Source organism: Hemiscyllium ocellatum, chromosome 24, assembly GCF_020745735.1.
Source record: "Hemiscyllium ocellatum isolate sHemOce1 chromosome 24, sHemOce1.pat.X.cur, whole genome shotgun sequence".
NCBI classification, from domain to species: Eukaryota; Metazoa; Chordata; class Chondrichthyes; order Orectolobiformes; family Hemiscylliidae; genus Hemiscyllium; species Hemiscyllium ocellatum.
Window position 1 is genome coordinate 26419349 of NC_083424.1, and position 27227 is coordinate 26446575.

The 27227-nt window shown below is 40.4% G+C and overlaps 1 protein-coding gene across 1 annotated transcript in view; it reads left to right on the forward strand.

Annotated features, from left to right (window-relative positions):
- Positions 1-27227, forward strand: part of sf3a1 (splicing factor 3a, subunit 1) — a 45998-nt gene that overhangs the window by 3822 nt on the left and 14949 nt on the right. Inside the window, exons 4-7 of the mRNA XM_060843602.1 lie at positions 2660-2917; positions 11933-12007; positions 19325-19475; positions 22428-22624. Coding sequence (XP_060699585.1) covers positions 2660-2917; positions 11933-12007; positions 19325-19475; positions 22428-22624 — 681 coding nt within the window. The remainder of the gene's footprint in view (positions 1-2659; positions 2918-11932; positions 12008-19324; positions 19476-22427; positions 22625-27227) is intronic.

Sequence of the window (27227 nt, forward strand, 5' to 3'; positions counted from 1 at the left end):
ATACCTGAAAATGAGGTAAAGCTACCAAGCAGCAAGTATAGATGGAGTTTTGTGATTCTGCAACCAATAGATTAGATCTAAGCTCTGAAATCCTGCCACATCCTGTTATGAATGGTAGTGGTCAATTAAACAACATACTGGAGGAGGAAGCTCCACAAATATCCCCATCCTCAATTATGAAAGAGCCCAGCACGTCAGCACAGAAGATAAGGCTGAAGCATTCATGGAAATCTTTGGCTAGAAGTGCCAAGTGGATGATCCATCTCTGCCTCGTCCAGCCATCACAGATGCGAATCTTCAGCCAATTTGATTCACTCGACATGATATCAAGAAAACAATTAGAAGCTGTGGATACTGCAAAGACTTGGGCCCGGACAACATTCCAGCAATACTATGGAAGATTTGTACTCCAGAGCCTCCCACTGCCCAAGCCAAGCTTTTCCAATACAGTGCAGCACTGGTATCTTATCTGACAATGTGGAAAATTGTCCAGGTATGTCCTGTACACAAAACGCATGGCAAATTCAACCCAGCAATTACCACTCATTACTACTCTTCATCAGTAAAGTGATGACCTGTATAATCAACAGTGTTATCCAGCAGCATCTGCTGAGCAATAACCTACTCTCAGACATCCAGTTTGGATTCCACCAGGGCTAATCAGCTCCTGATCTCATAACAGCCTTGGTTCAAACATGGTCAAAAGAGTTAATTCCACAGATGAAGTGAGAGTAACAGCCCTTGACATCAAGGCTGCATTTGACTGTGTGGCATCAGGGAGCCCTAGCAAAACTAGAATAAATGGGAATCTGGGGCAAACTCTTTGCCAGGTTGGAGTCACACCTGGCACATAGAAAAACTGTTGTGATTGTTGGAGTTCAGTCATCTTGACTCACTAAGTTCCTCCTTCAGCTGCTTCAACAATGACCTTTCCTCCATCATAAGGTGGGGATGTTTGCAGGTGATTGCATAATGTTCAACACCATTCATAACTCCGATAACTGAAGCAGTCCATATTCAAGTGCAACAAGATCTGAGAAGCATCCAGTATTGTGCTGACAAATGGTAAGTAATTTTCATGCTTTCCTGATGAAGAGCTTATGCTCAAAACGTCGGCTCTCCTGCTCCTTGGATGCTGCCTGACTGGCTGTGCTTTTCTAGGACTATACTTTTTGATTCTGATCTTCAGCGTCTGCGGTCCACACTTTCTCCCATGCCACATAAATGCCAGGCAATGACCATTTCAAATAGGCAATCTCAACTACTGTTCTTGACATTCAATGGTGTTACCATCAACAGAACATCTACTATCAACATCCTTCGCTTACAATTGACCAGAAATTAAATTGGACTCTCCATATGAACAGTGGTCCAAGGGCAGGTCAGAGACATGAAATACTACAGTGAGTAACTCCCAAGACTCCCCAAAGCCTGTCTACCATCTGCAAGGCTCTCGTCAAGAGTGTGATGGAATATTTCCCACTTGACTGGATGAGTGCAGTTCTAACAACAATTCACAATATCAATGAGAAAGCAGCCAACTTGGTGGACACCACATCCACTACCTCTACCACCACCATTCAATAGCAGTACTGTTTACTATCTACAAGATACATGCAGAAATTCATCAAAGATCCTTAGACAGCACTTTCTAAACCAACTACCACTGCCATCTAGGAGGACCAGGGTAGCAGATACATGGACACACCACCACCTGCAAGTTCCTCACCAAGCCACTCACCATCCTGACCTGGAAACCTATCGCTATTCCTTCAGTGTTGCTGCATCAAAACCTTGGAATTTCCTCTCTAATGGTGTAATGGGTCTACCTACAGCACATGTGTTGCAGCAGTTGAAGGCAGCTCATGACTACCACCTTGAGGGCAACTGGGGACAGGTAAAAACGCTAGCCAGCCAGTGATTACCCATGTCCAATGAATGAATGAATAAATAAACAAAAAAAAATTGAGGCATAGACAGATTTGGAGGTACGACAAATTAACCAGGACAGCAATAATCAATGAATTGGGCATGGTAGATCAAGGACATGGGCAGTGTGATTTTAGATGAGCTCCAATGTAGTGAAAAATGAGAGACCAACTAAGAGAGCATGGACTGATTAATTCAAGAGGGAGCAGGTAAGGATGCTGGTTAGGCAGGAAATAAACTGTGACGGGAGTGGAGGTGGGCACTATTATGTACAGTTGGTAGTTTGGGTTATGGGCCCGGAGCTTGTCTGTGGATTAGATGCAATGTCACTGTTGTGAATGATCTGGCCCCACGGAAAGGGATAGACGCAATAACTAGATAAGAGTCTGTGGTAGGGTTTGAAGACACTAGCTCTAATCTTTCCAATATTTAGTTGAAGGAAATTTCTCCTTGTCCAGCATTGGGTGTTAGACAAGGGATTGGACAATTTACAGACTGTGGAGGGATCAAAAGTGGAAATGTGCCTAAATGTTTTATTTAATATAGGCAAAAGTTCACAAACAACATTTATTATGTTATCACGCAAACTTTTTAATAATGTGTTTTCTTTCCTTTTTAAGTGCAACATTGATGAATAAATACATGTTTTTAGTATCTCTATTGAAGTAAACAAAAGTTCTTTTAAATTTTATATGTGAAATTATAAATTCTTTCCTGTCTATGTGAATAGGTGCAAGCACAAGTAATTCAGGAAACAATTGTCCCAAAGGAACCCCCATCTGAATTTGAGTTCATCGCTGATCCCCCGTCAATCTCGGCCTTTGATTTGGATGTTGTGAAACTAACCGCTCAATTTGTTGCAAGAAACGGCCGGCAGTTTTTGACTCAGCTGATGCAGAAAGAACAACGTAACTATCAATTTGACTTCTTGCGACCACAGCACAGTCTGTTCAACTATTTCACCAAACTTGTGGAGCAGTACACAAAGGTATTTGAAGACCAAGGATAGAATCCATCCTGTATAAGTGCATAATTGTTGAGTACTGTGGATCAAGCCAAAGTAATGTTCTTGCATATTGAAAGTGTATTGTGAGGTAGTTGATGTGTTGCTTTTAGTTTCCAAAACGTTCCATTAGGAAAAAATGGAAAAAAAATGAATGTAACTCCAATCAATGTTTGAGGCAGAAAGCAGGAAACAGCAGGCCAATTAGTCTAACATCTGTCACAGGGGAATTGTTAGACAGTATTGTTGTTTCAGAGCACATTAGGAAAAAAGATTTTAAAAGGGAGGTCAACTTGGTTTGTGAAAGATAAGTCATGTTTTACCAATTTATCTGATTTCTCTGAAACTAATGTATTCTAGATAAAGACGTACTGTACATAGAATGCATTTGATAAGCTCGAAGGTTACTGTGGAAGTTAAAACTTCATGGTGTAGTAATATTGCAGTTCGTATAAATTAGCATGAATAAAAGATTGTCTAGCTCTCAGGAAATAGAATAGGTAACAATGGGTCATTTTCTGGTTGGCAAAATGTGTCTCAGACATCAGTGTTAGATTTATGTAAATGATTTGAATGGAAGGACCAAAGGTTTGGGTGCTAAATTTGCTGTTGATACAAGCATAGTTAGGAAAATAAGTTGTGGAAAAAGACAGCAGGAGGCTACAAAGGGCTACAAGTACGCGATTAGTCAAAGATTTGGAAAATGGAGTACAATATGAGCAATGTGAAATTGTCAAATTGACATGAAGAATAAAATATATTTTCTGAATGGTGAGAGATTGCAGAGGGATTTGAATGTCCTGTGAACAAATCATAAAGTACAACAAATAATTAGGAACAGAGCAAGTAATTAGGAATGGTAATAGAATGCTCTTGTTTGTTAAGAGACTGATTGATTGATTCAACATAAGTAAAGAAGTTGAGCTTTAGTTGTGTAGGGCATTGGTGAGAGCACATTAGGTATATTGTATGCATGATTGGTCTCTTTATGTGAAGAAAGATGTATATACAGAGAGCAGTTCAGAGAATGTTTATTAGATTAATACAGGTTGTTCTGCTATAATTCACATTTCGTTATTGCGCTTTCACTTTAACACTATTGACAAATTGAGGGTATCGTTTCTAAAGTGCAAACTTTTAAAATGTGTGTTGGCTGTACAGAGGAAACTTGATTATCCGAATAATCAAGGGGGGGGTGGTTTTGCATGGGTTTGGGGCCGTGGAATCGCATGCTGTGTGCTGCTGTAGTCTCCTGAATAGGGAGTCATGGAAAGAGTCAGAGGAAAGGCATTCAATCGATTAACCAAAGGGTTTTTACAAATACGTTAAGGACAAAAGGGTAACTAGGGTGAGAATAGGGCCCCTCAAAGATCAGCAAGGCGGCCTTTGTGTGGAGCCACAAAAAATGGGGGAGAATCTAAATGAGTACTTTGCATCAGTATTTACTGTGGAAAAGGATATGGAAGATATAGACTGTAGGGAAATAGATGGTGACATCTTGCAAAATGTCCAGATTAGAGGAGGAAGTGCTGGATATCTCGAAATGGGTAAAGGTGGATAAATCCCCAGGACCTGATCAGGTGTACCCGAGAACTCTGGGAAGCTAGAGAAGTGATTGTTGAGTCTCTTGCTGAGATATTGTATCAACAGGTGAGGTGCCGGAAGACTGGAGGTTGGCAAACGTGGTGCCGCTGTTTAAGAAAGGCGGTAAGGACAAGCCAGGGAACTATAGACCAGTGAGCCTGACCTCAGTGGTGGGCAAGTTGTTGGAGGGAATCCTGAGGGACAGGATGTACATGTATTTGGAAAGGCAAGGACTGATTAGGGATAGTCAACATGTCTTTGTGCGTGGAAAATCATGTCTCACAAACTTGATTGACTTTTTGAAGAAGTAACAAAGAAGATTGATGAGGGCAGAGCAGTAGATGTGATCTATATGGACTTCTCGAAGGCCTTCGACAAGGTTCCCCATGGGAGACTGATTAGCAAGGTTAGATCTCACGGAATACAGAGAGAACTAGCCATTTGGATACAGAACTGGCTCAAAGGTAGAAGACAGAGGGTGGTGGTAGAGGGTTGTTTTTCAAACTGGAGACCTGTGACCAGTGGAATGCCACAAGGATCGGGTCTCTACTTTTTGTCATTTGCATAAATGATTTGGATGTGAGCATAAGTACAGTTAGTAAGTTTGCAGATGACATCAAAATTGGAGGTGTAGTGGACAGCGAAGAGTTGTGGGCGGCACGGTGGCACAGTGGTTAGCACTGCTGCCTCACAGCGCCTGAAGACCCGGGTTCAATTCCCGCCTCAGGCGACTGACTGTGTGGAGTTTGCACGTTCTCCCCGTGTCAGCGTGGGTTTCCTCCGGGTGCTCCGGTTTCCTCCCACAGTCCAAAGATGTGCGGGTCAGGTGAATTGGCCATGCTAAATTGCCCGTAGTGTTAGGTAAGGGGTAAATGTGGGGGTATGGGTGGGTTTCGCTTTGGCGGGTCGGTGTGGACTTGTTGGGCCGAAGGGCCTGTTTCCACACTGTAAATCTAATCTAATCTAATCTAAGGGTTACCTCAGATTACAAGAGAATCTTGATCAGATGGGCCAGTGGGCTAAGAAGTGGCATATGGAGTTTAATTCGGATAAATACGAGGTGCTGCATTTTGGGAAAGCAAATCTTAGCAGGACTTATACACTTAATGGTAAGGTCCTAGGGAGTGTTGCTGAACAAAGAGACCTTGGAGTGCAGGTTCATAGCTCCTTGAAAGTGGAGTCACAGGTAGATAGGATAGTGAAGAAGGTGTTTGGCATGCTTTCCTTTATTGGTCAGAGTATTGAGTACAGGGGTTGGGAGGTCATGTTGCGGCTGTACAGGATATTGGTTAGGTCACTGTTGGAATATCGTGTGCATTTCTGGTCTCCTTCCTATTAGAAAGATGTTGTGAAACTTGAAAGGGTTCAGAAAAGATTTACAAGGATGTTGCCAGGATTGGAGAATTTGAGCTGTAGAAAGAGGCTGAACAGGCTGGGGCTGTTTTCACTGGAGCGCCGGAGGGTGAGGGATGACCTTATAGAGGTTTACAAAGTTGCGAGGGACATGGATAGGGTAAATAGGCAGTCTTTTCCCGGGGGAGTCCAGAACTAGAGTGCATAGGTTTAGGGTGAGAGGGGAAAGATATAAAAGAGACCTAAGGGGCAACCTTTTCACACACACAGTGGTATGTTTATGGAATGAGCTGCCAGAGGAGGTGATGGAGGCTGGCACAACTGCAACATTTAAGAGCATTTGGATGGGTATATGAATAGGAAGGGTTTGGAGGGATATGGGCCGGGTGCTGGCAGGTGGGACTAGATTGGGTTGGGATAACTGGTCGGCAAGGGCGGGGTTGGACCGAAGGATCTGTTTCCATGCTGTTCATCTCTGATTGTATGCCTCTGTAACCGAATAATCGATTATCCGAACGAAGTAGTGCCCACACATCATGTTCGGATAATCAAGGTTCCCTGTACATCATCAGCAGTTTCAGCGCTGCTTCTAAAGTGTGATCTTTCTACAATGCAGGTTGCACAAGAACGCAACCATCGCATTATAGAGGAACTACCTGTAACTGGAATACTTACATGGCTATGTTGGGCAGGTTAGGTTTGAATTTGCTGGAATTTTAGATGAGTAAGAGGCAACATTATTGAAGCAGTTAGGATCCTGAGGGTTCTCTACAGTGTGAATTTAGAGAGCATGTTTCCTCAGGGAGAATCAAGAACTAGGAGTCATTGCTTAAACTAAAGGGTCAACTATTTAAGGTAGAGATGAAGATTTTATCTCTCGCGAGCTGCATCTTTGTAGCTAATCTTCAAAAAGTGGTGAAAGCAGACTCTTTGAATACTTTTAAGACAGAGGTGGATGCATTCTTGAAGTGGTTAAGAAAGGGGTTAAAGGTTAATGGGGGTAGGTGGAAAATTAAAGTTGCAATCAAAGCAGCTCTGAGTCAAATAACCTCCTGCTCCTAATTTGTGCACACATGATAGCATTGACCCTTAGGCCTCTGATGATGCAGCAGTAATGCCCCTATCTCTGAGTCAGGAGGCCGAGGTTCAAGTCACACTTGCTCTAGAGATGTATAATAACATCTCTGAACACGTTGATTAGAATAAAATATCTAGGATTAACTGTTTAAAGTTCAGTGCTGTAAGTTGAGCATGGGGCATCTACGTGTCTACAATTGTGCAGTAGTGCTTACTTAGGGAAGCGAAGTTTTCAGATGAGGATGATGTCAAATATTTATAATGGTCATTGAATGCATTTGGACTGTAATCCAATTCTTTCTTGTCCTCTTACTATTATTAATATTTATGTTGATCAGGGAAATCTATTGCATCTCAAATAATAATAAACTATCCTGTTTCTATTTTATGATCCTGATAAAGAATACCTTTAGAAAGTGATATGAATTTCCCAGTGATTGACTCAGAGCATCTTGGGAGAAGAGCTCAGATTTTAAGACTTCTATTGTAACACAAACACTAAAGTCAATGTTGACTGAACATTACTTAGGGAAAAAAATAGTTGTCCACTATCAGTAACACAACAGAGCCACTGTATGTTATCAACAAATATGTAACCTTGTAGATTCTAGTCCTCCTGGGATTTCAGCAGGCTTTCATCTCCCCACCACACCAGAACATGTTAGTCAGTCCTTTTTTAAGGTCACTTCACTCAATCTTCTGAGTATGTTTGAATAAAGTCCAGCTACAAAACCCATTTCAGTGACTTTTTAGTTTTTTATTCCCTTTCCCTCCTTCCAGGTTCAAGACCAATTATTTTTTGTGTGCAGGAGTTACAATGTACACCTTACTTTCAATATGCTTTAACTTGGGCTCCTATCCCTGTGGCAGCCAGGCAGATTTCATTCAAAGGCACATTCTCCCTCTCCAAACTCCTTTACTTTCTCTTAAATTAAAAGAGACTGTTTAAAACCCAACCGTCTATGTAGTCTTCTGTTTGAAAGAATTTTAATATTTTAGATGTCTACATTAAATTTAATAACTTAAAGGGAAGTCTCCCAGCTTCACTGTTTCAGATTTATTTTCTAGATGGTGAGTGCATCAGTGAATGTGTACAAGTGGCATGCAAAGTTCTAATTCTATACATTTGCATTGTTATTGGAAAATATCTGTAAACCACAAGATTCTGCTTTGTTAGTATAAAATGAAAGATTTTATAATGTATACAAATTGACTTGGCTTTTAGAACGCTACGTGATTAGTAACCCCATCACTTTTAGTTTAGTAACTTTTTTAAAATACATTTTCAGCGTGCAAACCCAGCTTTGAGATTCAGATGGGATATATGAGATTTATCACCACCAGTACAATCCTGATTCTTAAAGATCTTTTGCGACAGTACCATAGGAATTTAATTATCTAGCTTTTTTTCCTAAATGTCTGACAACATTTTATTAGAAGCACTACAGTAGGGAAAATTTGTAGAGTCTGTGAAATTATTAAGGCATCTGTATATTTTTGAAGATTTTGAAAAGATTTTTTAAGAGTTTGCATGAATTGTAAAGGAATCAGTTGTAATTTTCTTGGATAATAAACACTAGTCCATATGACCTGGTGAACCTTGACCTGAGAGTAACATAAGACCATAAGACACAGGAATGGAAGTAAGGCCATTCGGCCCATCGAGTCCACTCTGCCATTCAATCATGGCTGATGGGCATTTCAACTCCACTTACGCGCATTCTCCCCGTAGCCCTTAATTCCTTGTCACATCAAGAATTTAGCAATCTCTGCCTTGAAGACATTTAGCGTCCCGGCCTCCACTGCGCTCTGCGGCAATGAATACCACAGGCCCACCACTCTCTGGCTGAAGAAATGTCTCTGCATTTCTGTTCTGAATTGACCCCCTCTAATTCTAAGGCTGTGTCCATGGGTCCTAGTCTCCTCGCCTAACGGAAACAATTTCCTAGCGTGCACCCTTTCCAAGCCATGTATTATCTTGTAAGTTTCTATTAAATCTCCCCTTAATCTTCTAAACTCCAATAAATACAATCTCAGGATCCTCAGCTGTTCCTCATATGTTAGACCTCCCATTCTAGGGATCATCCGTGTGATTCTCCGCTGGACACGCTCCAGTGCCAATATGTCCTTCCTGAGGTGTGGGGACCAAAACTGGACACAGTACTCCAAATGGGGCCTAACCAGACCTTTATAAAGTCTCAGTAGCACAACAGTGCTTTTATATTCCAACCCTCTTGAGATAAATGACAACGTTGCATTCGCTTTCTTAATCACGGACTCAACCTGCATGTTTTCCTTTAGAGAATCCTCAACTAGCACTCCCAGATCCCTTTGTACTTTGGCTTTATGAATTTTCGCACCGTTTAGAAAGTAGTCCATGCTTGTATTCTTTTTTCCAAAGTGCAGACCTCACATTTTGCTCACATTGAATTCCATCAGCCATTTCCTGGACCACTCTCCCAAACTGTCTAGATCCTTCTGCAGCCTCCCCACTTGCTCAGTACTACCTGCCTGTCCACCTAACTTTGTATCATCGGCAAACTTTGCTAGAATGCCCCCAGTCCCTTCATCCAGATCATTAATATATAATGTGAACAGCTGCGGCCCCAACACTGAACCCTGCGGGACACCACTTGTCACCAGCTGCCATTCCGAAAAAGAACCTTTTATCCCAACTCTCTGCTTTCTGTCAGACAGCCAATCCTCAATCCATACCAGTAGCTCACCTCGAACACCATGGGCCCTCACCTTGTTCAGCAGCCTCCCGTGTGGCATCTTATTAAAGGCCTGTTGGAAGTCTAGATAGACCACATCCACTGGGTTTCCCTGGTCTAACCTACTTGTCACCTCTTCAAAGAATTCCAACAGGTTTGTCAGGCACGACCTCCCCTTACTAAATCCATGTTGACTTGTTCTAATCCGACTCTGCTCTTCCAAGAATTTAGAAACCTCATCCTTAATGATGGATTCTAGAATTTTATCAACAACCGAGGTTAGGTTAATTGGCCTATAAGTTTCCATCGTTTGTCTTGATGCCTTCTTGAACAAGGGGGTTACAACAGCGATCTTCCAATCATCCGGGACTTTCCCTGACTCCAGTGACTTTTGAAAGATCTCACCCAATGCCTCCGCTATTTCCTCAGCCACCCCTCTCAGAACGCTAGGATGTATCACATCGGGGCCAGGAGATTTATCAATTTTAAGACCTTTTAACTTTTCTAGCACTTTCTCTTTTGTAATGGCAACCATACTCAACTCAGCCCCCTGACTCCCTTTAATTGTTTGGATATTCCTCATATCTTCCACTGTGAAGAGTGATGCAAAGTAGTTAAGTTCTCCTGCTATTTCCTTATCTCCCATCACTAGGCTTCCAGCATCAGTTTGAAGTGGCCCAATGTCTACTTTTGTCTGTCGTTTGTTTCTTATGTATTGAAGGAAACTTTTACTATCATTTCTAATATTACTGGCTAGCCTACCTTCATATTTGATCCTCTCCTTCCTTATTTTTCTCTTTGTTATCCTCTGTTTGTTTTTGTAGCCTTCCCAATCTTCTGATTTCCCACTGCTCTTGGCCACTTTATAGGATCTCTTTTTCTTTAATACAATTCCTGATTTCCTTTGTCAGCCATGGCTGTCTAATCCCTCCCCGGATAATCTTTCTTTTCTTAGGGATGAACCTCTGTAATTTTTGCTCTACTGTCTTCCTCGCGAGGCTCTGCTTCCAGTCTATTTTCGTCAGTTCCTCTCTCATGCCCTCATAATTACCTTTATTTAATTGTAACACCATTACATCCAATTTTGCCTTCTCTCTTTCAAACGGCAGATTGAACTCTACCATATTATGATCACTGCTTCCTAAGTGTTCCCTTACTTTAAGATCTTTTATAAAATCTGGTTCATTACAAAACACTAGGTCCAGAATAACCTGCTCCCTTGTGGGCTCCATTACAAGCTGTTCCAAAAAGCCATCCTGTAAGCTTTTTTAATATCCGCAGGATTAAAGAAGGAAGCAGTAATCCTAGTGGCAGAAAGTACTTTGACAGGAAAGGAGAAAAGTCCTCTTTGATGTCCTGAGAGCTTGTGAAAACAAGAAGTGACAAAGCCATGAACCTGAGATATTAGTTGGTTCATTAAAAGGGAACTCTGAAAAATTACACCATTTGTCCTATTTTGATAGTGAGAAGGTTTGAAGAAAAATAATTTGATGATAATTGTACCTGTCAAACCTCAAAGGTGAATTCTGTTGTCAAATAGGTGTCCTAACCTAGCCTGTGCAACTAAAAAGCAGCAATTGTGGAATGGATGTGATATATAGTGCTGCATTCAAGCAAGGATGTGACCATGTTTGTGATTGTCAGCAATATCTTTGACTGTTTAAAATGACATTTACTTTTCAGTTTGAAGTATCATTTGCATGCTAATTTGTTTTAAAGTGCAAGGTAGAAAAAGTGGAATCTCGTTGATAATTGCTTTGTTTTAGAGTTCATTGTTATTTGGCAAATTACTTTGGTTTATGGTTCCCATAAGGGAGCTGTAATATATTAGGGACAATTATTCTTTGAGGTCATTTGAGGCAAAAAAAATATAATTTGAGCAAAGTAGTGTGGCAAAGGATATAGTCTTCACAAACCTAAGATGATTTAAACCAAAGCATGCTGGCTAAAACATCAGAGGGAGAAGTGTTATGTTGAAAGATTGTAAGTAGAAGTTTGGAAGATTTAACATTTTGTGTAATATATTTTATAATGAAGTTGTTTCAGGGTACATAAGCAACTTACAAAGCTTAGTTCAATTTTTAATCTTTTTTATATTAGTAATTTTAAAAATCTAGAGTGTGCTTTTTTTGGAATTACATAGGGCAGTACTGGAATAGTGTGCTGGGAAAAGTAGATTGCGATATATGCTATAATTGCAGGATTATCAGGTGAGTATTGATTTGAACTTGCCCCTTTCATAAGGAGTAAAACTTATTTATTTTCTTCTTAGATCTTAATACCTCCAAAGGGATTGCTTCAGAAATTGAAGAAAGAAGCAGAAAATCCTAAAGAAGTTTTAGATCAGGTGAGACAATACAGATGACCATAATAGACAAAAAGTCATGAACCCCATTAATTGCATACATAATTGAAACTTGTAATTAATATTTGTTTTGAATAAAGTGTATACAAAAGGCTGCAACAACTTTAGCACTATTTGGGGTAATTAATAGTCCTTTATTGCATTGCAAATCATTCCTAAATGCTGTGGTGTTTTTATCCATTAACCCTGCACTCCTGAGGAGCACCTAAAAATTAAATCTTGCTTTTTACATTATCCACAAAAAAGTTTTGGTCAAATCATCCAAGATGTGGAACATAAGAACAGGTGTACAGCATTCAACTCCTTAAACATGTTCCACGGTTCACATAGCTCAAGTCTGATCAGAATCCTAATCCCATCTAACTGCATTGATTCCATTTCACTTGATTTAGTGTTATGGACTAGGTGAGACCAATCAAAACATTCTTAAGCAGGCTGCCCAGAACATCAGTTTGCAATTTGTTTTGGTAAGTGTACAGTGAAAATTACCCGGAGGAAGTTAGCTAGGTTGACTACTAGATTTTAAAACAGACAAAAATGTATTCACAAAATCACACAATGAAAGACAAAGAACAGAATAACGATGATTATAAAATTATTATCAATGTATATGATTGTCTCATATGCATTGCTGGTAAAATAAACACTGATATGTAATACCAACACAAAGCATAACGTCTCTTTTCCCACTGTTGAATATTTTTGTTGGTGAATGTTCAACTTCCTGGAAAAATACCCAATGGGTCTTTCTATTCCCTCCTCATCTTCCTGCAGGAGGACTGCAGCAACACCCACATCACCGATAGCCACTTTGAAAGGCTTCATGTAATCTGGTGTGGCTAATACTGGGGCAATGGGTAACATGGCTTTTAGGCTGTCAAATGGCTTTTGACAGTCTGCTGTCCACTGAAATGTCTTGCCTTTTTTTTAACAATTTGGTGAGTGGAGCAGCCACATTGCTAAAGTTCAGCACCAACTTTTGGTAAAAGTAGTACTTTTTTTTGTAGACAATGTAGGAAGTTCCCTAATTACTTTCATTTTCACATCCCATGGGGCTTTTTGTCCATGTCCGATAATGGCCCAGGAAGGTGACTTGGGCTTTGGCAAATTCACTTTTAGCTTGGTTTACCACCAAACTTGCCTCTGAAATCAATCAAATAAGTCCGATAAACGCTGTACATGTTCCTTCCATGAATGACTAAAAATCACAATGTCATCAGTAAACACCACACAGTTGGGTAATACGCCAATGACCTTATTAGTCAGTCTCTGAAAAGTGGCTGGACGTTTCTCATACCAATTGGCATGGCTTTGAACAGATATAGACCATTTGGCATTACAAAAGCCGAAATTGCCTTTCCTCTCTCTGACAGAGTACTTGCCAGTAGGGTCTGAGCAAGTCCAACTTAGAAATGTAAGTTGCTTGTCCCACTTTTTCAACACAGTCTTCCAAGCATGGAATTGGATATGCATCAGTCTTTGTAATGGCGTTGACTTTGTGATAGTCCGCATATAACCATTGGGTACCATCTGGCTTTGGAACTATGATTATGGGTGAACTCCAGTCACTTTGATTATGCCATCTTGGAGCGTGCGCTCTATCTCTTTCTGAACCTGTGCCAACTTTAGAAGGTTATGCCTATAATGATGTTGCTTAATCAGAACAGCATCTCCTATATCTACATCTTGCACAATTAGGTTAGTACATGCCAGTTCATTTCTGCATATCTCCCCATGTGATGATGATAACTCTTTCAAGTTATTTCAATTTTCTTGTAAAAGATAACTCAGTAATTTATCCCAATTTTTGACAACTTCCTATTGTCCAGTTTGATTTTGAGGAATGTCCAATTCAGAATCTTCTGAACTCTGTTCTTCCTCCTGTACTGTAATCATTAACACCTTCTCCTCTTGCTTTCCTTCCCTATCAAAATACCTTTTGAGCATAATCATATGGCACACTCTGAGATTTCTTCCTGTCAGGAGTCCTTATCAAATAGTTCACCTCACTCAATTTCTTCTCAATTTGATACGGTCCACTAAACCTTGCTTTTAAAGGCTCACCTGGAAGTTACACCAATACCTTCTCCCCAATTGCAAAATTACAAATTTGTGATTTCTTATCCGCTTGTTGTTTCATGGTATGCAGTGATACTTTTAAATGCTGTCTAGCCAACTCTCCAGCTCTATTTGATCATTCTCTAAAATTTAACACATAATCCAAATGAGTAGTCTCTGAATTCTAACTTTCTGTACCCTACTGGCAAAACAATGTGACGAATCTCTGCCCATTTCTCATCAGCTTGAATCTGTGATGGTCTCCATTTCCTCATTTTAAGACCTCATTTGTTAAGTAATAACATACAGGGATGTATTCACTTTCCTTCTCTGTAAATGCCTTTTGATATAACTGTTTTAATTTCTAATCTTTCTGCTGTAATTCGATAAGCTTACCAGAGCTAAAGATACTTACAAGTTTACCTATTTGCTGCTTCTCTATTCCACTTATCTGATCAAAAAAGGTTTCGGAGAAAATTATATCAATTTCCTTATCTGTGCCCTTTGATTGCTCCTGTTTCAACTTGTGCCTTTATGATCTTGTGACCACACAATCAGGGAAAATGCCTGGATACACATCCTTCATGTTTTCAGTTGCCTGCATCTCCACCAGCTTTTCAACTCGAGTAGGTAGCACGCCTATCGGTGATTAAGCTATATCATTCGCAAGGACAGATTGTATTCTTGGAACTGAGAGTTTGCCCAGTACTCCTACCACAAATTCCCCACTCTTCTCTAGACTCTCTAACCTCACTTTACATAATTTAGCACTTCTTGTCTCACCATGAATTCCTGTTACCAGTACCTTTTCTGGCAGTAGTCCCTCAGAAGTACATATCTCCTCATCCTTCAGCATTACAGACTGAGAGGATCCTGTGTCCCTTAACACTGTAACCTCTTTACCTGCTACTCCTGGCCTGTATGAATAAACTTTACCCTTGCATGTATTTTTTTGAGCAGCTCTGGCACCTCTCCTAAATCAACCTCTGATCATCTTGTACACTCTGAGGCAGTTGTCTGACTTCCCTCGTGCTTTTTGTTACTTGTCCAACAAAACTTCCAGACTTTTTTCTGGTTTTCCTACATCTTGCTTTCTCCTAACCCACCAACATTGTGATTTCATGTGGCCCACTTTATTACAATGAAAATACTGGAGCTTTTCAACTTTTGTCCCCCTCAAGACAATAGACAATAGGTGCAGGAGTAGGCCATTCTGCCCTTCGAGCCAGCACCACCATTCATTATGATCATGGCTGATCATCCTCAATCAGTAACCTGTTCCTGCCTTATCCCCATAACCTTTGATTCCATTATTCTTAAGAGCTCTATCCAACTCTCTCTTAAAAGTATCCAGATTCTTGGCCTCCACAGCCTTCTGGGGCAGAGCATTCCAAACACCCACCACTCTCTGGGTGAAGAAGTTTTTCCTCAACTCTCTTCTAAGTGGCCTACCCCATATTTTTAAACTTGTGTTCTCTGGTTCGGGACTCACCCATCAGCGGAAACCTGCTTCCTGCCTCCAGAGTGTCTAATCCTTTAATAATCTTATATGTCTCAATCAGATCCCCTCTCAGCCTTCTAAACTCAAGCGTATACAAGCCCAGTCGCTCCAATCTTTCAGTGTAAGGTAGTCCCACCATTCCGGGAATTGACCTCGTGAACCTACGCTGCACTCACTCAATAGCCAGAATGTCTTTCCTCAAATTTGGAGACCAAAACTGCGCACAATAATCTAAGTGTGGTCTCACCAGGGCCCTGTACAGCCAGAGAAGGACCTCTTTTCTTCTATACTCAATTCCTCTTGTTATGAAGGCCAGCATGCTATTAGCTTTCTTCACTGCCTGCTGTACTTGCATGCTTGCTTTCATTGACTGATGTACAAGAACACCTAGATCTTGTTGTACTGCCCCTTTATCTAACTTGACTCCATTTAGGTAGTAATCTGCTTTCCTGTTCTTGCCACCAAAGTGGATAACCACACATTTATCCACATTAAACTGCATCTGCCATGCATCTGTCTACTCATCTAGCCTGTCCAGGTCACCCTGTATTCTCCTCACATTTCACCCTGCCACTCAGCTTTGTGTCATCAGCAAATTTGCTAATCTTATGTTTAATACCTTCATCTATGTTATTAATGTACATTGTAAAAAGCTGCGGTCCCAGCACTGATCCCTGCGGCACACCACTGGTCACCGCCTGCCATTCCGAAAGGGAGCCATTTATCGCTACTCTTTGTTTCCTGTCAGCCAACCAATTTTCAATCCATGTCAGTATTTTGCCTCTAATACCATGTGCCCTAATTTTGCTCACTAACCTCCTATGTGGGACTTTATCAAAGGCTTTCTGAAAGTCTAGGTATACTACATCCACTGGATCTCCCTCGTCCATCTTCAGAACTATATCCTCAAAAAATTCCAGAAGATTAGTCAAGCATGATTTCCCCTTCATAAATCCATGCTGACTCTGACCTATCCTGTTACTGCTATCCAGATGTGTCGTAATTTCGTCCTTTATAATTGACTCCAGCATTTTTCCCACCACTGAGGTCAGACTAACTGGTCTATTATTCTCTCTTTTCTCTCTCCCTCTTTTTTCTTAAAAAGTGGGACAACGTTATCCACCCTCCAATCAGCAGGAACTGATCCTGAATCTATAGAACATTGGAAAATGATCACCAATGCATCCACGATTTCTAGAGCCACCTCCTTCAATACCCTGGGATGCAGACTATCAGATCCTGGGGACTTATCAGCTTTCAGACCTAGCAGTCTCTCTAACACCATTTCCTGCCTAATATAAATTCCCTTCAATTCAGGTCTTTCAGCCACTATTACATCTGGGAGATTGCTCATGTCTTCCTCAGTGAAGACAGATCTGAAGTACCAGTTCAACTCTTCTGCCATTTCTTTGTTCCCCGGAATAAACTCACCCGTTTCTATCTTCAAGGGCCCAATTTTAGTCTTAACCGTTTTTTTCTTTTCACATAACTAAAAAAGTCTTTACTATCCTCCTTTATATTTTTGGCCAGTTTGCATTCGTACCTTATTTTTTCTTTGCGTATTTCCTTTGCGTTATCCTCTGTTGTTCTTTAAAAGCTTTCCAGTCCTCCGATTTCCCACTCATCTTTGCTATGTTATACATTTTCCCTTTTGTCTTTATATGGTCCTTAACTTCCCTAGTCAGCCACGGCCACCCCTGCCTCCCCTTAGGATCTTTCTTCCTTTTTGGAATGAAGTGATCCTGCATCTTCTGCATTATACCCAGAAATACTTGCCATTGTTGTTCCACTGCCATCCCTGCTAGGGTATTGCACCATTGAACTTTGGCAAGCTCCTCCCTCATAGCTCCATAGTTCCCCTTATTCAACTGTAATATTGTCACTTCTGATCCTACCCTCTCCCTTTCAAACTGATGATTAAAGCTTATTATATTGTGGTCGCTACTTCCTAATGGTTCCTTTACTTCGGGGTCTCTGATCAAATCCGATTTGTTACACAACACCAGATCCAGAATTGCTTTCTCCCTGGTAGGCTTGTGGTAGAGTAGGGGTTTTTTTACCCTGATAAGGTTTCTTTTTTTACCTACAGTAAATTATCCTCAGGATTTTCGCTGAGATCTACCTTTCCCTTTCCTCGTGATGATTTCTCTTTGCCCCAATTTCTATCCCTCGTGGACTGAAATTGATTCTGGAAGTCAAACTGTGTTTTATGGACCAGATCATAATCATCAGCTACTTCAGCTGCTAACCTTGCTGTTTTAACTCTCTGCTCTTCCACATGATTTCACACTACTTCCTCGCTAAGGTTACCTTCAGCCTGTATTTCCAGCCTTTCAGCTGACTTTTTAAGTGTCTGTTTTTGAAGTTCAAAAGCTCTCTCTTTTTCTCTCTGTTCTGCTGCTCTCTTTTTCCTTCTCTTATGCTTTCAATTGTAACTCAAACTGTTTCATTTCTGTTGCCCTTTCTTTATCTCTTCCCCCTAACTCAAGCTGCTTCATTTGCTATTGAATTCTTGCCATCTCCAAAGACTCTGGTTTTTCCAGCACGTTTAAATACTGAGCTACCACTGTAATTATCTCTCCTTTCCTCGCAAAAGCAGGTCGTTCCAATCCCACCTGGTCTGCTAATTCCTGCAGCTTGGTCTTATTCACCTTTTTCAAACCTTCCAAAGTCACCGCATCCACATCCAGAAAACGTTTGGCAACTGAATGAGCCATTACTATCCCAAACTTTGTCCACCCAAACAAACCAACACCCGAAATGCACTAACACCTACCACTGGCTGTTTAAAATCCCAGACGAGCCCCCAGTCTGTTGTGGACTAGGCCAGACCACTCAAAACTTTCTTAAACAGGCAGTCCAGACCATAACTTTGCGATTTGCTTTGGTAAGTGTACAGTGAAAATTGCCCAGAGTAAGTTAGCTAGGTTGACTACTAGATTTTAAAATAGGCAAAATTTTATTCACAAAATTACGCAATGAAACATAAAGAACCCCTACAGAACTCAGTCTATCCAAACTAGACTTAATTATGCTGTTCCGAAGGGAGACCAGTCCCAATAAGCAAACCTCCTGAGAAACCAGTATAAATTAATAGAACAGATGCTTACAGGTTTAAGTTAGAAGGACAGAGAGAGAGTGTGAGTTTGTTTCCACACAGCTCACTGTTGAACTCCCAAGTAGTTCTGAACTGAACTGAACTGGTCACTACAGAGCTGACCACTTTGGCCTGAAGTCTCATTTGTTTACATATAAACAGAAAGGCTTCTTATTACCCTTTAATCTCTGTAGCAAACCAGATTAATAAGTCACCGAGAGCGGATTTTTACCCTTCTGAAGAAAGCCAAGGACATAGGATCCTTGAGAAAAGGAACAGCTTTTATAAAAAAGAAAGCAGCTTTGTGACATTAGCATCAAATATCTTTTGGAAGAGAGTTCTAGATTTACACCATTATGCCACCTAACTTTATTATTTGAAAACTGAATTTGCAGCTCTCTCAGGTGCATTTGAAATATGACCCTCTGCTCAATCATGAGACCATTTTCCCATGCATGTTAATCGTGCCCTCGACACCACTCCATCTTTCCTCTCTTCCCTCTGCCTCACATTTGATGATGTGAATTTAGTTCAAATTGAAATTTTCATTTTCAGGAGGGTAGAAGAGTAGGAAGTCTCTTATGCTTAAAAGGAATGTCAATCACTGTATCGACATGTAAATAATTTTGATTGTGTGAAATAGGTGAGGTACCGAGTTGAATGGGCCAAATTTCAGGAGCGTGAGAGGAGGAAAGAAGAAGAAGAACGGGAAAGGGAGAGAGTAGCCTATGCCCAGATTGACTGGCATGACTTTGTGGTGGTGGAAACAGTTGATTTCCAGCCCAATGAACAAGGTAATGTAACCATACAATAGCATGAAATGTTGACTTGGGTTTAAATGTTGAAGTGGTCATTCCAAGATTAATCTGATTACAGTTTTTACAATATTCTTTCCTTTGAATGTTTCCTAGCTTGCACTTGCAATTACAGTAAGTTAATTTGAAATGTTACTGAAAAATAACGTGGATAATCTTGGAAGACTTTAATTCTTCTCTGTACTACCAAGCACCACCATAGAATCCTGGTCTCCAATCTTTTTGAACCCTGCCTCAGCAGTATGAAACGGTCATGGAAAAATGGAAACAATCTGTTCAGCTATTTTTCTTCACTTTCCCTACTTATCTAAACCTAACCTACCGTCAATTGCTGACCTATCCTAGCGTGAATTCAACTCTTCAATTTCTTTGTATTATTTTCCATGCTCTCGCTAAGCTCAGCTCATTTATTAGACTCAGACACTCCTCACTTGATACCATTCCTAAGGAACGTCTACTTCTTATGCTAGTTGACATTGTAAATAGTTCTGATCTCATTTTTTCCTCACCCTAGAAACTTGCATATGTTTTTGCCCTTTAGATCTGTGCTCATTTCAGTCTCAAAATTGTTGGCATCAATGCAAACTGATTTTCTCCCCTCTGGTTTGAAAAGATCTTAATCACAAATGTGTAATGATAGTCTCTGAGATTGGGATGCATTATAATTTCTTAACCTGTCTATTCTTCAACATGATCAATCTCCAACTTCTCCATTGTGAAGTGTGATGTAACTGCCCTTATTTGTTCCCACTTTTAACCTAAGGAGTTGTAAACACACTGTTTATAGGAGTAAGTAATATTTTTAGGAAACTTGCACTTTCAATTCCAAAGATCATCAGAGATCCATCCTAAGTTCTTTTCCTCTGTTGCGTGTTACCTTGGCTGATATCCTCGGCGTGGATCAGCTTGCACTTGCACGTTATTAATGCCCATCTGAATGGTCCAGTCATTTTCTCTTGGCTTCTGTCTTCATGCTGTTAGGTTATTTCTTTTTCAACACCAGTCTTGGATGAACAATGCTGTCTTGCAGGAAAAAATCAAAACCATCCTCTTCAATCCTGGCACAAACTGTGTTTACTTAACAGTAACTCCACCCTTAGTTCTGCTTAAAGTTTATAGTTGGATTATTCACACTGTTCCATTGGACTTCAAGTTGAAATGTTGACCTCTACTCCTTTTCCCATCACAAAGTCAGTCCACCAGCTTTTAAGTTGCATAACATCAATTGCCATCACTCCTATTTCAATTCATCCACCACTGAAGTATTCATTTGAGCTGCTTTCCCAATGATGTTCTAAGCAGCCTCTGATATACCAACTTCAGCCCATTCAAATCCATACTCCCCCTGTTATCAATCCCACAACAAATCCTGTTTATTCATTGTTCCTGTCCATGTTGTTTCCAGTTCCACAGAACCATATACTTAGTGTATATTGTGTTAAATTTTCTTACTGGCTTATGTTTCCTATCTCTAACTACTTTCAGCAGTACTATTGAAACTGTGATTTTGGCCTCTTGAGCAACCATCCCTTTAACACACTGATTTTGGATATATCTTTAGCCAATCGGATCCTATGCAGTGTAAATCCCCCTCCAGACGTTTTCATTTTCCAACTTCAAGGCCTTCCTCAAAATCCATCTCTTTAAACAAAGTTTTGGTCCTAATCTGTTCTTTGAAAAATCTGATGCTTCTTCCTCTGCCTCTTTAGTCCTAGGGATGATTTCTACTCTATTATATGAATGCAAGTAACTTATAGGCAACACCAATCATTCATACAGCAAACTTTGTTTTAACCGGCACCTTATGAATCAGCACTGTCAGCATGTCAGCAAATTTTATATACTTGAGTTACTGGACGGGTCCTGTTTTATCACAATATCCAAGTAGTCAGCTGAGACTGAGTGAGAAGGCTGTCTACTGCTAAGTTTTATTTAAGACAAAGTTATTTTTATGCTGTAAGTAAGGTATAACTGTGATGTGTACAGCCCCTGCATTACATTTTGTTACTTAGTGTCTTTTTACATTGACTATGTAGACCTCATGATCAACCAGATTATTTGATCAACTGGGACACTGCTGGTCTCATAAGTGCTGCTTAATAAAAAGTTTACTGTATTATATTGCTTTTATCGATGTGTTTTAGCTTGACCTTAAAGCTGTATTTTATTTGTTGTCTGTCATAATTGTGGGCCTGTGAATCAAAGGTTGTAGGTTTAAGATTTTATTTTTAAATTCCCTACAGTAGACACAGGCCCTTTGACCCAACAAGTCCAAACTGAACCTCCGAAGAGTAACCCACCCAGACCCATTTCCTTCTGACTAATGAGTAGTTCATACACTGTGGGCAATTTAGTATGGCCAACTCACCTGACCTGCACATCTTTGTACTGTGGGAAGAAACCGGAGCACCCGGAGGAAACCCACGCAGATATGGGGAGAATGTGCAAACTCCACACAGACAGTTGTCGGACGCTAGAATTGAACCTGGGATCCTGGTGCTGTGAGGCAGCAGTGCTAACCACTGAGCCACCGTGCCGCCTGTTCTATGTGCACACATAATATAGCATTATATCAAATAAAGTATTGAATGAGTGCTATGATATTGTTATTCAGTAATATTAAATTGAGACCTCAACTACCTGTTCTAGTGACAAAGGCAGTTATTGAAGATCATAAGTCTTTTTTAAAAAAAGAGTTTTGATGTGTATTGTTAACTAGAGTTCTTGCCAAGTATAAAGTAGCAGCCAAACTTGTCTAGCTAACAATATTTCTTTGATTATGTTTAGATAATTTAATTTTGATTTCTTTTTTCTTCAACCAGAAGAAGTTATACTGTAATAGGATGTTATTCTTCTGTTGGGCCAGAAGTGGGGAAAATAGATATGTGCAAGCAATGAAATTCATCAGTTGCTTATCCTTTCAAATTATAGGGCACTTCCCTCCACCAACTACCCCAGAAGAACTTGGAGCTCGTATTTTGATGCAAGAGAGATATGAGAAGTTCGGGGAGAGTGAGGAGGTTGAAATGGAGGTGGAATCTGATGATGAAGCTGAAGAAACTGAGGATAAGCCAGAAGAGACTCCATCACAGTTGGATCAAGATACACAAGTACAGGATATGGACGAGGTATGATATAAAGTAATCCTGATGTAAAGATAGTTTTTGAGTATTTAATAGTTTATCCTCATGTTATCCTTGTAATTGCTGTCAATTTTGCTGAATTCTTCCAGCATCACTAACAACTATTGTAAGCCTAATGATACATTATGAAGACTTCTCAGATAATTACTATAATGACAATTTGGTTTAATTTGGTGTAAAAATGTCTTTGAATTGTGCATTAAGTAATAGTGGTAATATAGAGGAACCTCGATTATCCAGACAAGATGGGCGGGCACTATTTCGTTCTGATAATTGATTATTCCGTAAAATGATTTCCTCTGGGGCTCGGAGTTTTCTGTGAAGTGTGATTCCCATTCAGGTGACTAGGCAGCAGCACACTGCGTGTGAGCCCCCAATCCCGTCCATTCCCCATCCACTCCCACCCATCCGTACCTCCCGCACTCCCGCCCCACCGCGGTGGTAGGGAAGGAGGGCCGCCTGACTGTACACCAACAGACAGACTGCTGCTGTCTTTGTGGGGTAAGTCTCCAAATAGTGCACGTGCGCAATCACAACTTTTTTACTGCAACATTTTGACAGGTTCTACCTCTGTCTTGTACAAGACAATGTTGGAGAGATTATCTGAGGAAGGGGGAGGTTTAGGGTGCACCCCTGTATAGAACTCTAGGGAAAGTGTGGGGGGGAGAGAGAGGGCAGGAGGTCAGTCGTTTGGAGACGGTGCCTGGACTGTCCCAGCAGCATTTCAGTGAGCCGAGTTCGTTTTTTTAATCACTGTACCTGTAAAACAAAAGAATCGATCAGGGTTGAAACAACTCTTTAACTTAATGTTTCTATATGGGCCTTGAGATCCCCTTCGGATGATCTGAAATTCAGGTAATAGATAATCGACGTTCCTGTATATTCAGTTCTGCTGTACATTCAAGTTATTAGCAAGTCATATGAGATGTTCAGATGTCTGTCTCTTTCATGACCAGTGAATCAACCAGTGTCAGCAGATAGCCTGTTAATGTGACATGGGCTTTATTTTGAAATTAGTTTGTTTTTATGAAAACTTAGAGTTAATGCTGAATTTTACTTGCAACAGACTTTGAAAATGTTACAGTTTTAGGCATTTGATATCTATAATGTCACTATGAACTTCTGTTCCTTTTTAAAGACATGCGTAATAACAACATAAATCGTAGTATATTTCGAAAAGACTGACTTGATTTTCATGTTTCCAACTATAACTAACTTTTGATAAGATGCCAAGTAAATATTAAAATGAATTGTTCATTCATTATCATCCTTTCAGTTTTAAGGCTTTGATTACATAGAGTCACAGAGATGTACAGCATGGAAACAGACCCTTCGGTCCAACTTGGATTCGTGGTGCTGGAAGAGCACAGCAGTTCAGGCCAACCTGTCTATGCTGACCAGATATCCCAACCCAATCTAGTCCCACCTGCCAGCACCCTGCCCATATCCCTACAAATCCTTCCTATTCATATACCCATCCAAATGCCTCTTAAATGTTGCAATTGTACCAGCCTCCACCACATCCTCTGGCATCTCATTCAATACACATACCACCCTCTGTGTGAGAAAGTTGCCCCTTGGGTCTCTTTTATATCTTTCCCCTCTCACCCTATGGGAGACTGATTAGCAAGGTTAGATCTCATGGAATACAGGGAGAACTAGCCATTTGGATACAGAACTGGCACAAAGGTAGAAGACAAAGGATGGTGGTGGAGGGTTGTTTTTCAGACTGGAGGCCTGTGACCAATGGAGTGCCACAAGGATCGGTGCTGGGTACTCTACTTTTTGTCATTTACATAAATGATTTGAATGTGAGCATAAGAGATGCAGTTAGTAAGTTTGCAGGTGACACCAAAATTGGAGGTGTAGTGGACAGCGAAGAAGGTTACCTCAGATTACAAAAGGATCTGGACCAGATGGGACAATGGGTTGAGAAGTGGCAGATGGAGTTTAATTCAGATAAATGTGACGTGCTGCATTTTGGGAAAGCAAATCTTAGCACGACTTATACACTTAATGGTAAGGTCCTAGGGAGTGTTGCTGAACAAAGAGTCGCAGGTAGATAGGATAGTGAAGAAGGCATTTGGTCTGCTTTCCTTTATTGGTCAGAGTATTGAGTACAGGAGTTGGGAGGTCATGTTGCGGCTGTACAGGATATTGGTTAGGCCACTGTTGGAATATCGCGTGCAATTCTGGTCTCCTTCCTATCGGAAAGATGTTGTGAAACTTGAAATGGTTCAGAAAACATTTACAAGGATGTTACAGGGTTGGAGAATTTGAGCTACAGGGAGAGGCTGAACAGGCTAGGGCTGTTTTCCTTATCTGAATGTTTCTAAGCAAAACCAATCCACCTGAAATACTCTTACGGTATAGGTTTGGAAAACCAGCTGATCCAAATCTAGAATGTTGTGGGGTTTTGTTTGACTTGGGTTTTTATTTCCAGTGCAACTGGAAGCTGTAACTTTTTTTCTTAGAACAAAATACAAAACCATTGGGGAAAATGTCAATGTTATAACAGCAGAGGGACAAGAGTGGGCCATTCAGTCCCTTGACCCTGTTCCACCACTCAAGATCATGGTTGATCTGTGGCCTAACTCCATATCCCTACCTTTAGCCCATATCACCTATAATATTTACTTAACAAACATTTAAATATAACAACCGATCAAGTATCCGCTGTCAAGTGTGGAAGAAACCCCTGCCACCCTTTGCAATCAGAAGTGCTTCTAACATCTCTCCTGAACGGTCTAGCCATAATTCTCAGACTATTACTCCACTAATTCTCAGCTTCCCAACCAGTGAGTAGCTACCCATTAATCCTATTTTTTGTTGCCTGCCATTCAACCAATTTCCTAGCCACGTCAGTAATTTGCCCACAATTCCATTGGCTTCTACCTTAGTTAACAAGTCTTTTATGTGAGACTACAAATGCCTTCTGGAAGTTCACATAAACGACATCTTGTCCAGTCCACTACTTTAGTCACCTCTTCAAAAAAAAATTCAGTAAGATTTGTTAGGCATAACATATCTGTTATGAATCCATGCTGGCCGTCCCTGATTTCCTAAAGAATTTCAAGGTATTCCGTTACCTTGATTATAGACTCAACAATTTTCCCACCATAGATATTGGGCTCAAAAACACAAATGGCTGGTAAAGATCAGCCGTGCTGACAGCATCCTTGGAGAGAAATCAGAGTTGACGTTTTGGGTCCAGTAACCCTTCTTCAGACCCTGAAGGGTCACTAGACCTGAAACATTAACTCTAATTTCTCGTCACAGATGCTGCCAGACCTGCTGAGATTTTCCAGCAATTTCTGTTTTTGTTTCTGATTTTTAGCATCTGCAGTTCTTTTGACTTTTTGTATAGATGTTAGGCTAATTTGTCCTCCCTGGTTTTCCTCTTCTGTTCTTAAAATAAAACGGAATGATATGTGCAATTCCCCAATCCAAGGGGATGATTCTTATGTCAGAAGAACTACGAAAGATTATATGAGGGCGTCTACAATGTGCTCCCTTGCTTCCGTTAACACCCTTGAATGGAAACAGTCAGGTCTTTAGGGATTTTTTCTCTCTTTAGTTCTGTTGATTTCTTAATTGTCAATGTTTTACTTGATTTAATTTTATTCAGTCCCTGTTTTTGATCCGCAATTAATTTCCTTGGGGCTTCCAGCAAGCAAGCTATCTTTTCTACTGTAAATGCCGAGGCAAAGTCATAACTCAACTTCTGCCGTTTCCTCCATTGTCATTGACAGTATCCCAGCTTTCAGTCTTTAGTGGGTCAACATGGCTGCTGACTGCCCACTTTCCCATTATGCGACTATAAAACGTTTTCTTATTGATTTTGTTTCATAATCCCTTTTAATAACTCTTACAAGGTGCTTTATTGCCCTTTGTTGGTGTTCGTATTTCCCATTTGGGAAGATCTGTGCTGTTGGTTCACATTTTGTAAACCCATTCGTTTAGTTATATGTTGTCCCTTAGCTCTTTGGTTGTCCATGGTTATTTTTCTGAGATATGAATTTTTCCCTTTTGTGGTATATACTGATTTTATCTGAAAATGTGTTGCTGGAAAAGCGCAGCAGGTCAGGCAGCATCCAAGGAACAGGAGATTCGACGTTTCGGGCATAAGCCCTTCTTCAGGATTTTATATGTTTTGTTAAATGTTTCTTTGAACTTTCTCCATTATTCTTCAGTTGTTTTGCCCATATTCCCAGTTTGCTGTGGATACTCTCTAACTCATCTTGTTAAAACTGGCCTCAGTTAAATCATTTAATTTATTCCTTACACTCTATGCATTTTTATATCTAGAACTCTTATTTTGACTATGCACTGAAACCTGATGCTTTATTCAACTGTTTATTATTTCTCTTTTCCAGTTTAATCAATACCCTTCTTATACTTTTACCATTACCTGCTATAAGTAGGATTCCTACCTGTTTATTCTCTCATGTTACTTGATTTTGAAACTGTATTGACTTCCCACAAGCCTTCCAAACTATTCACTAGTTTGAAGTCTTTGTGACCAACCTATATTTAGCTTTTCGGTAAGGACATTGGTCCCAAGTGGTGCCCCTCCCAACGGTACAGT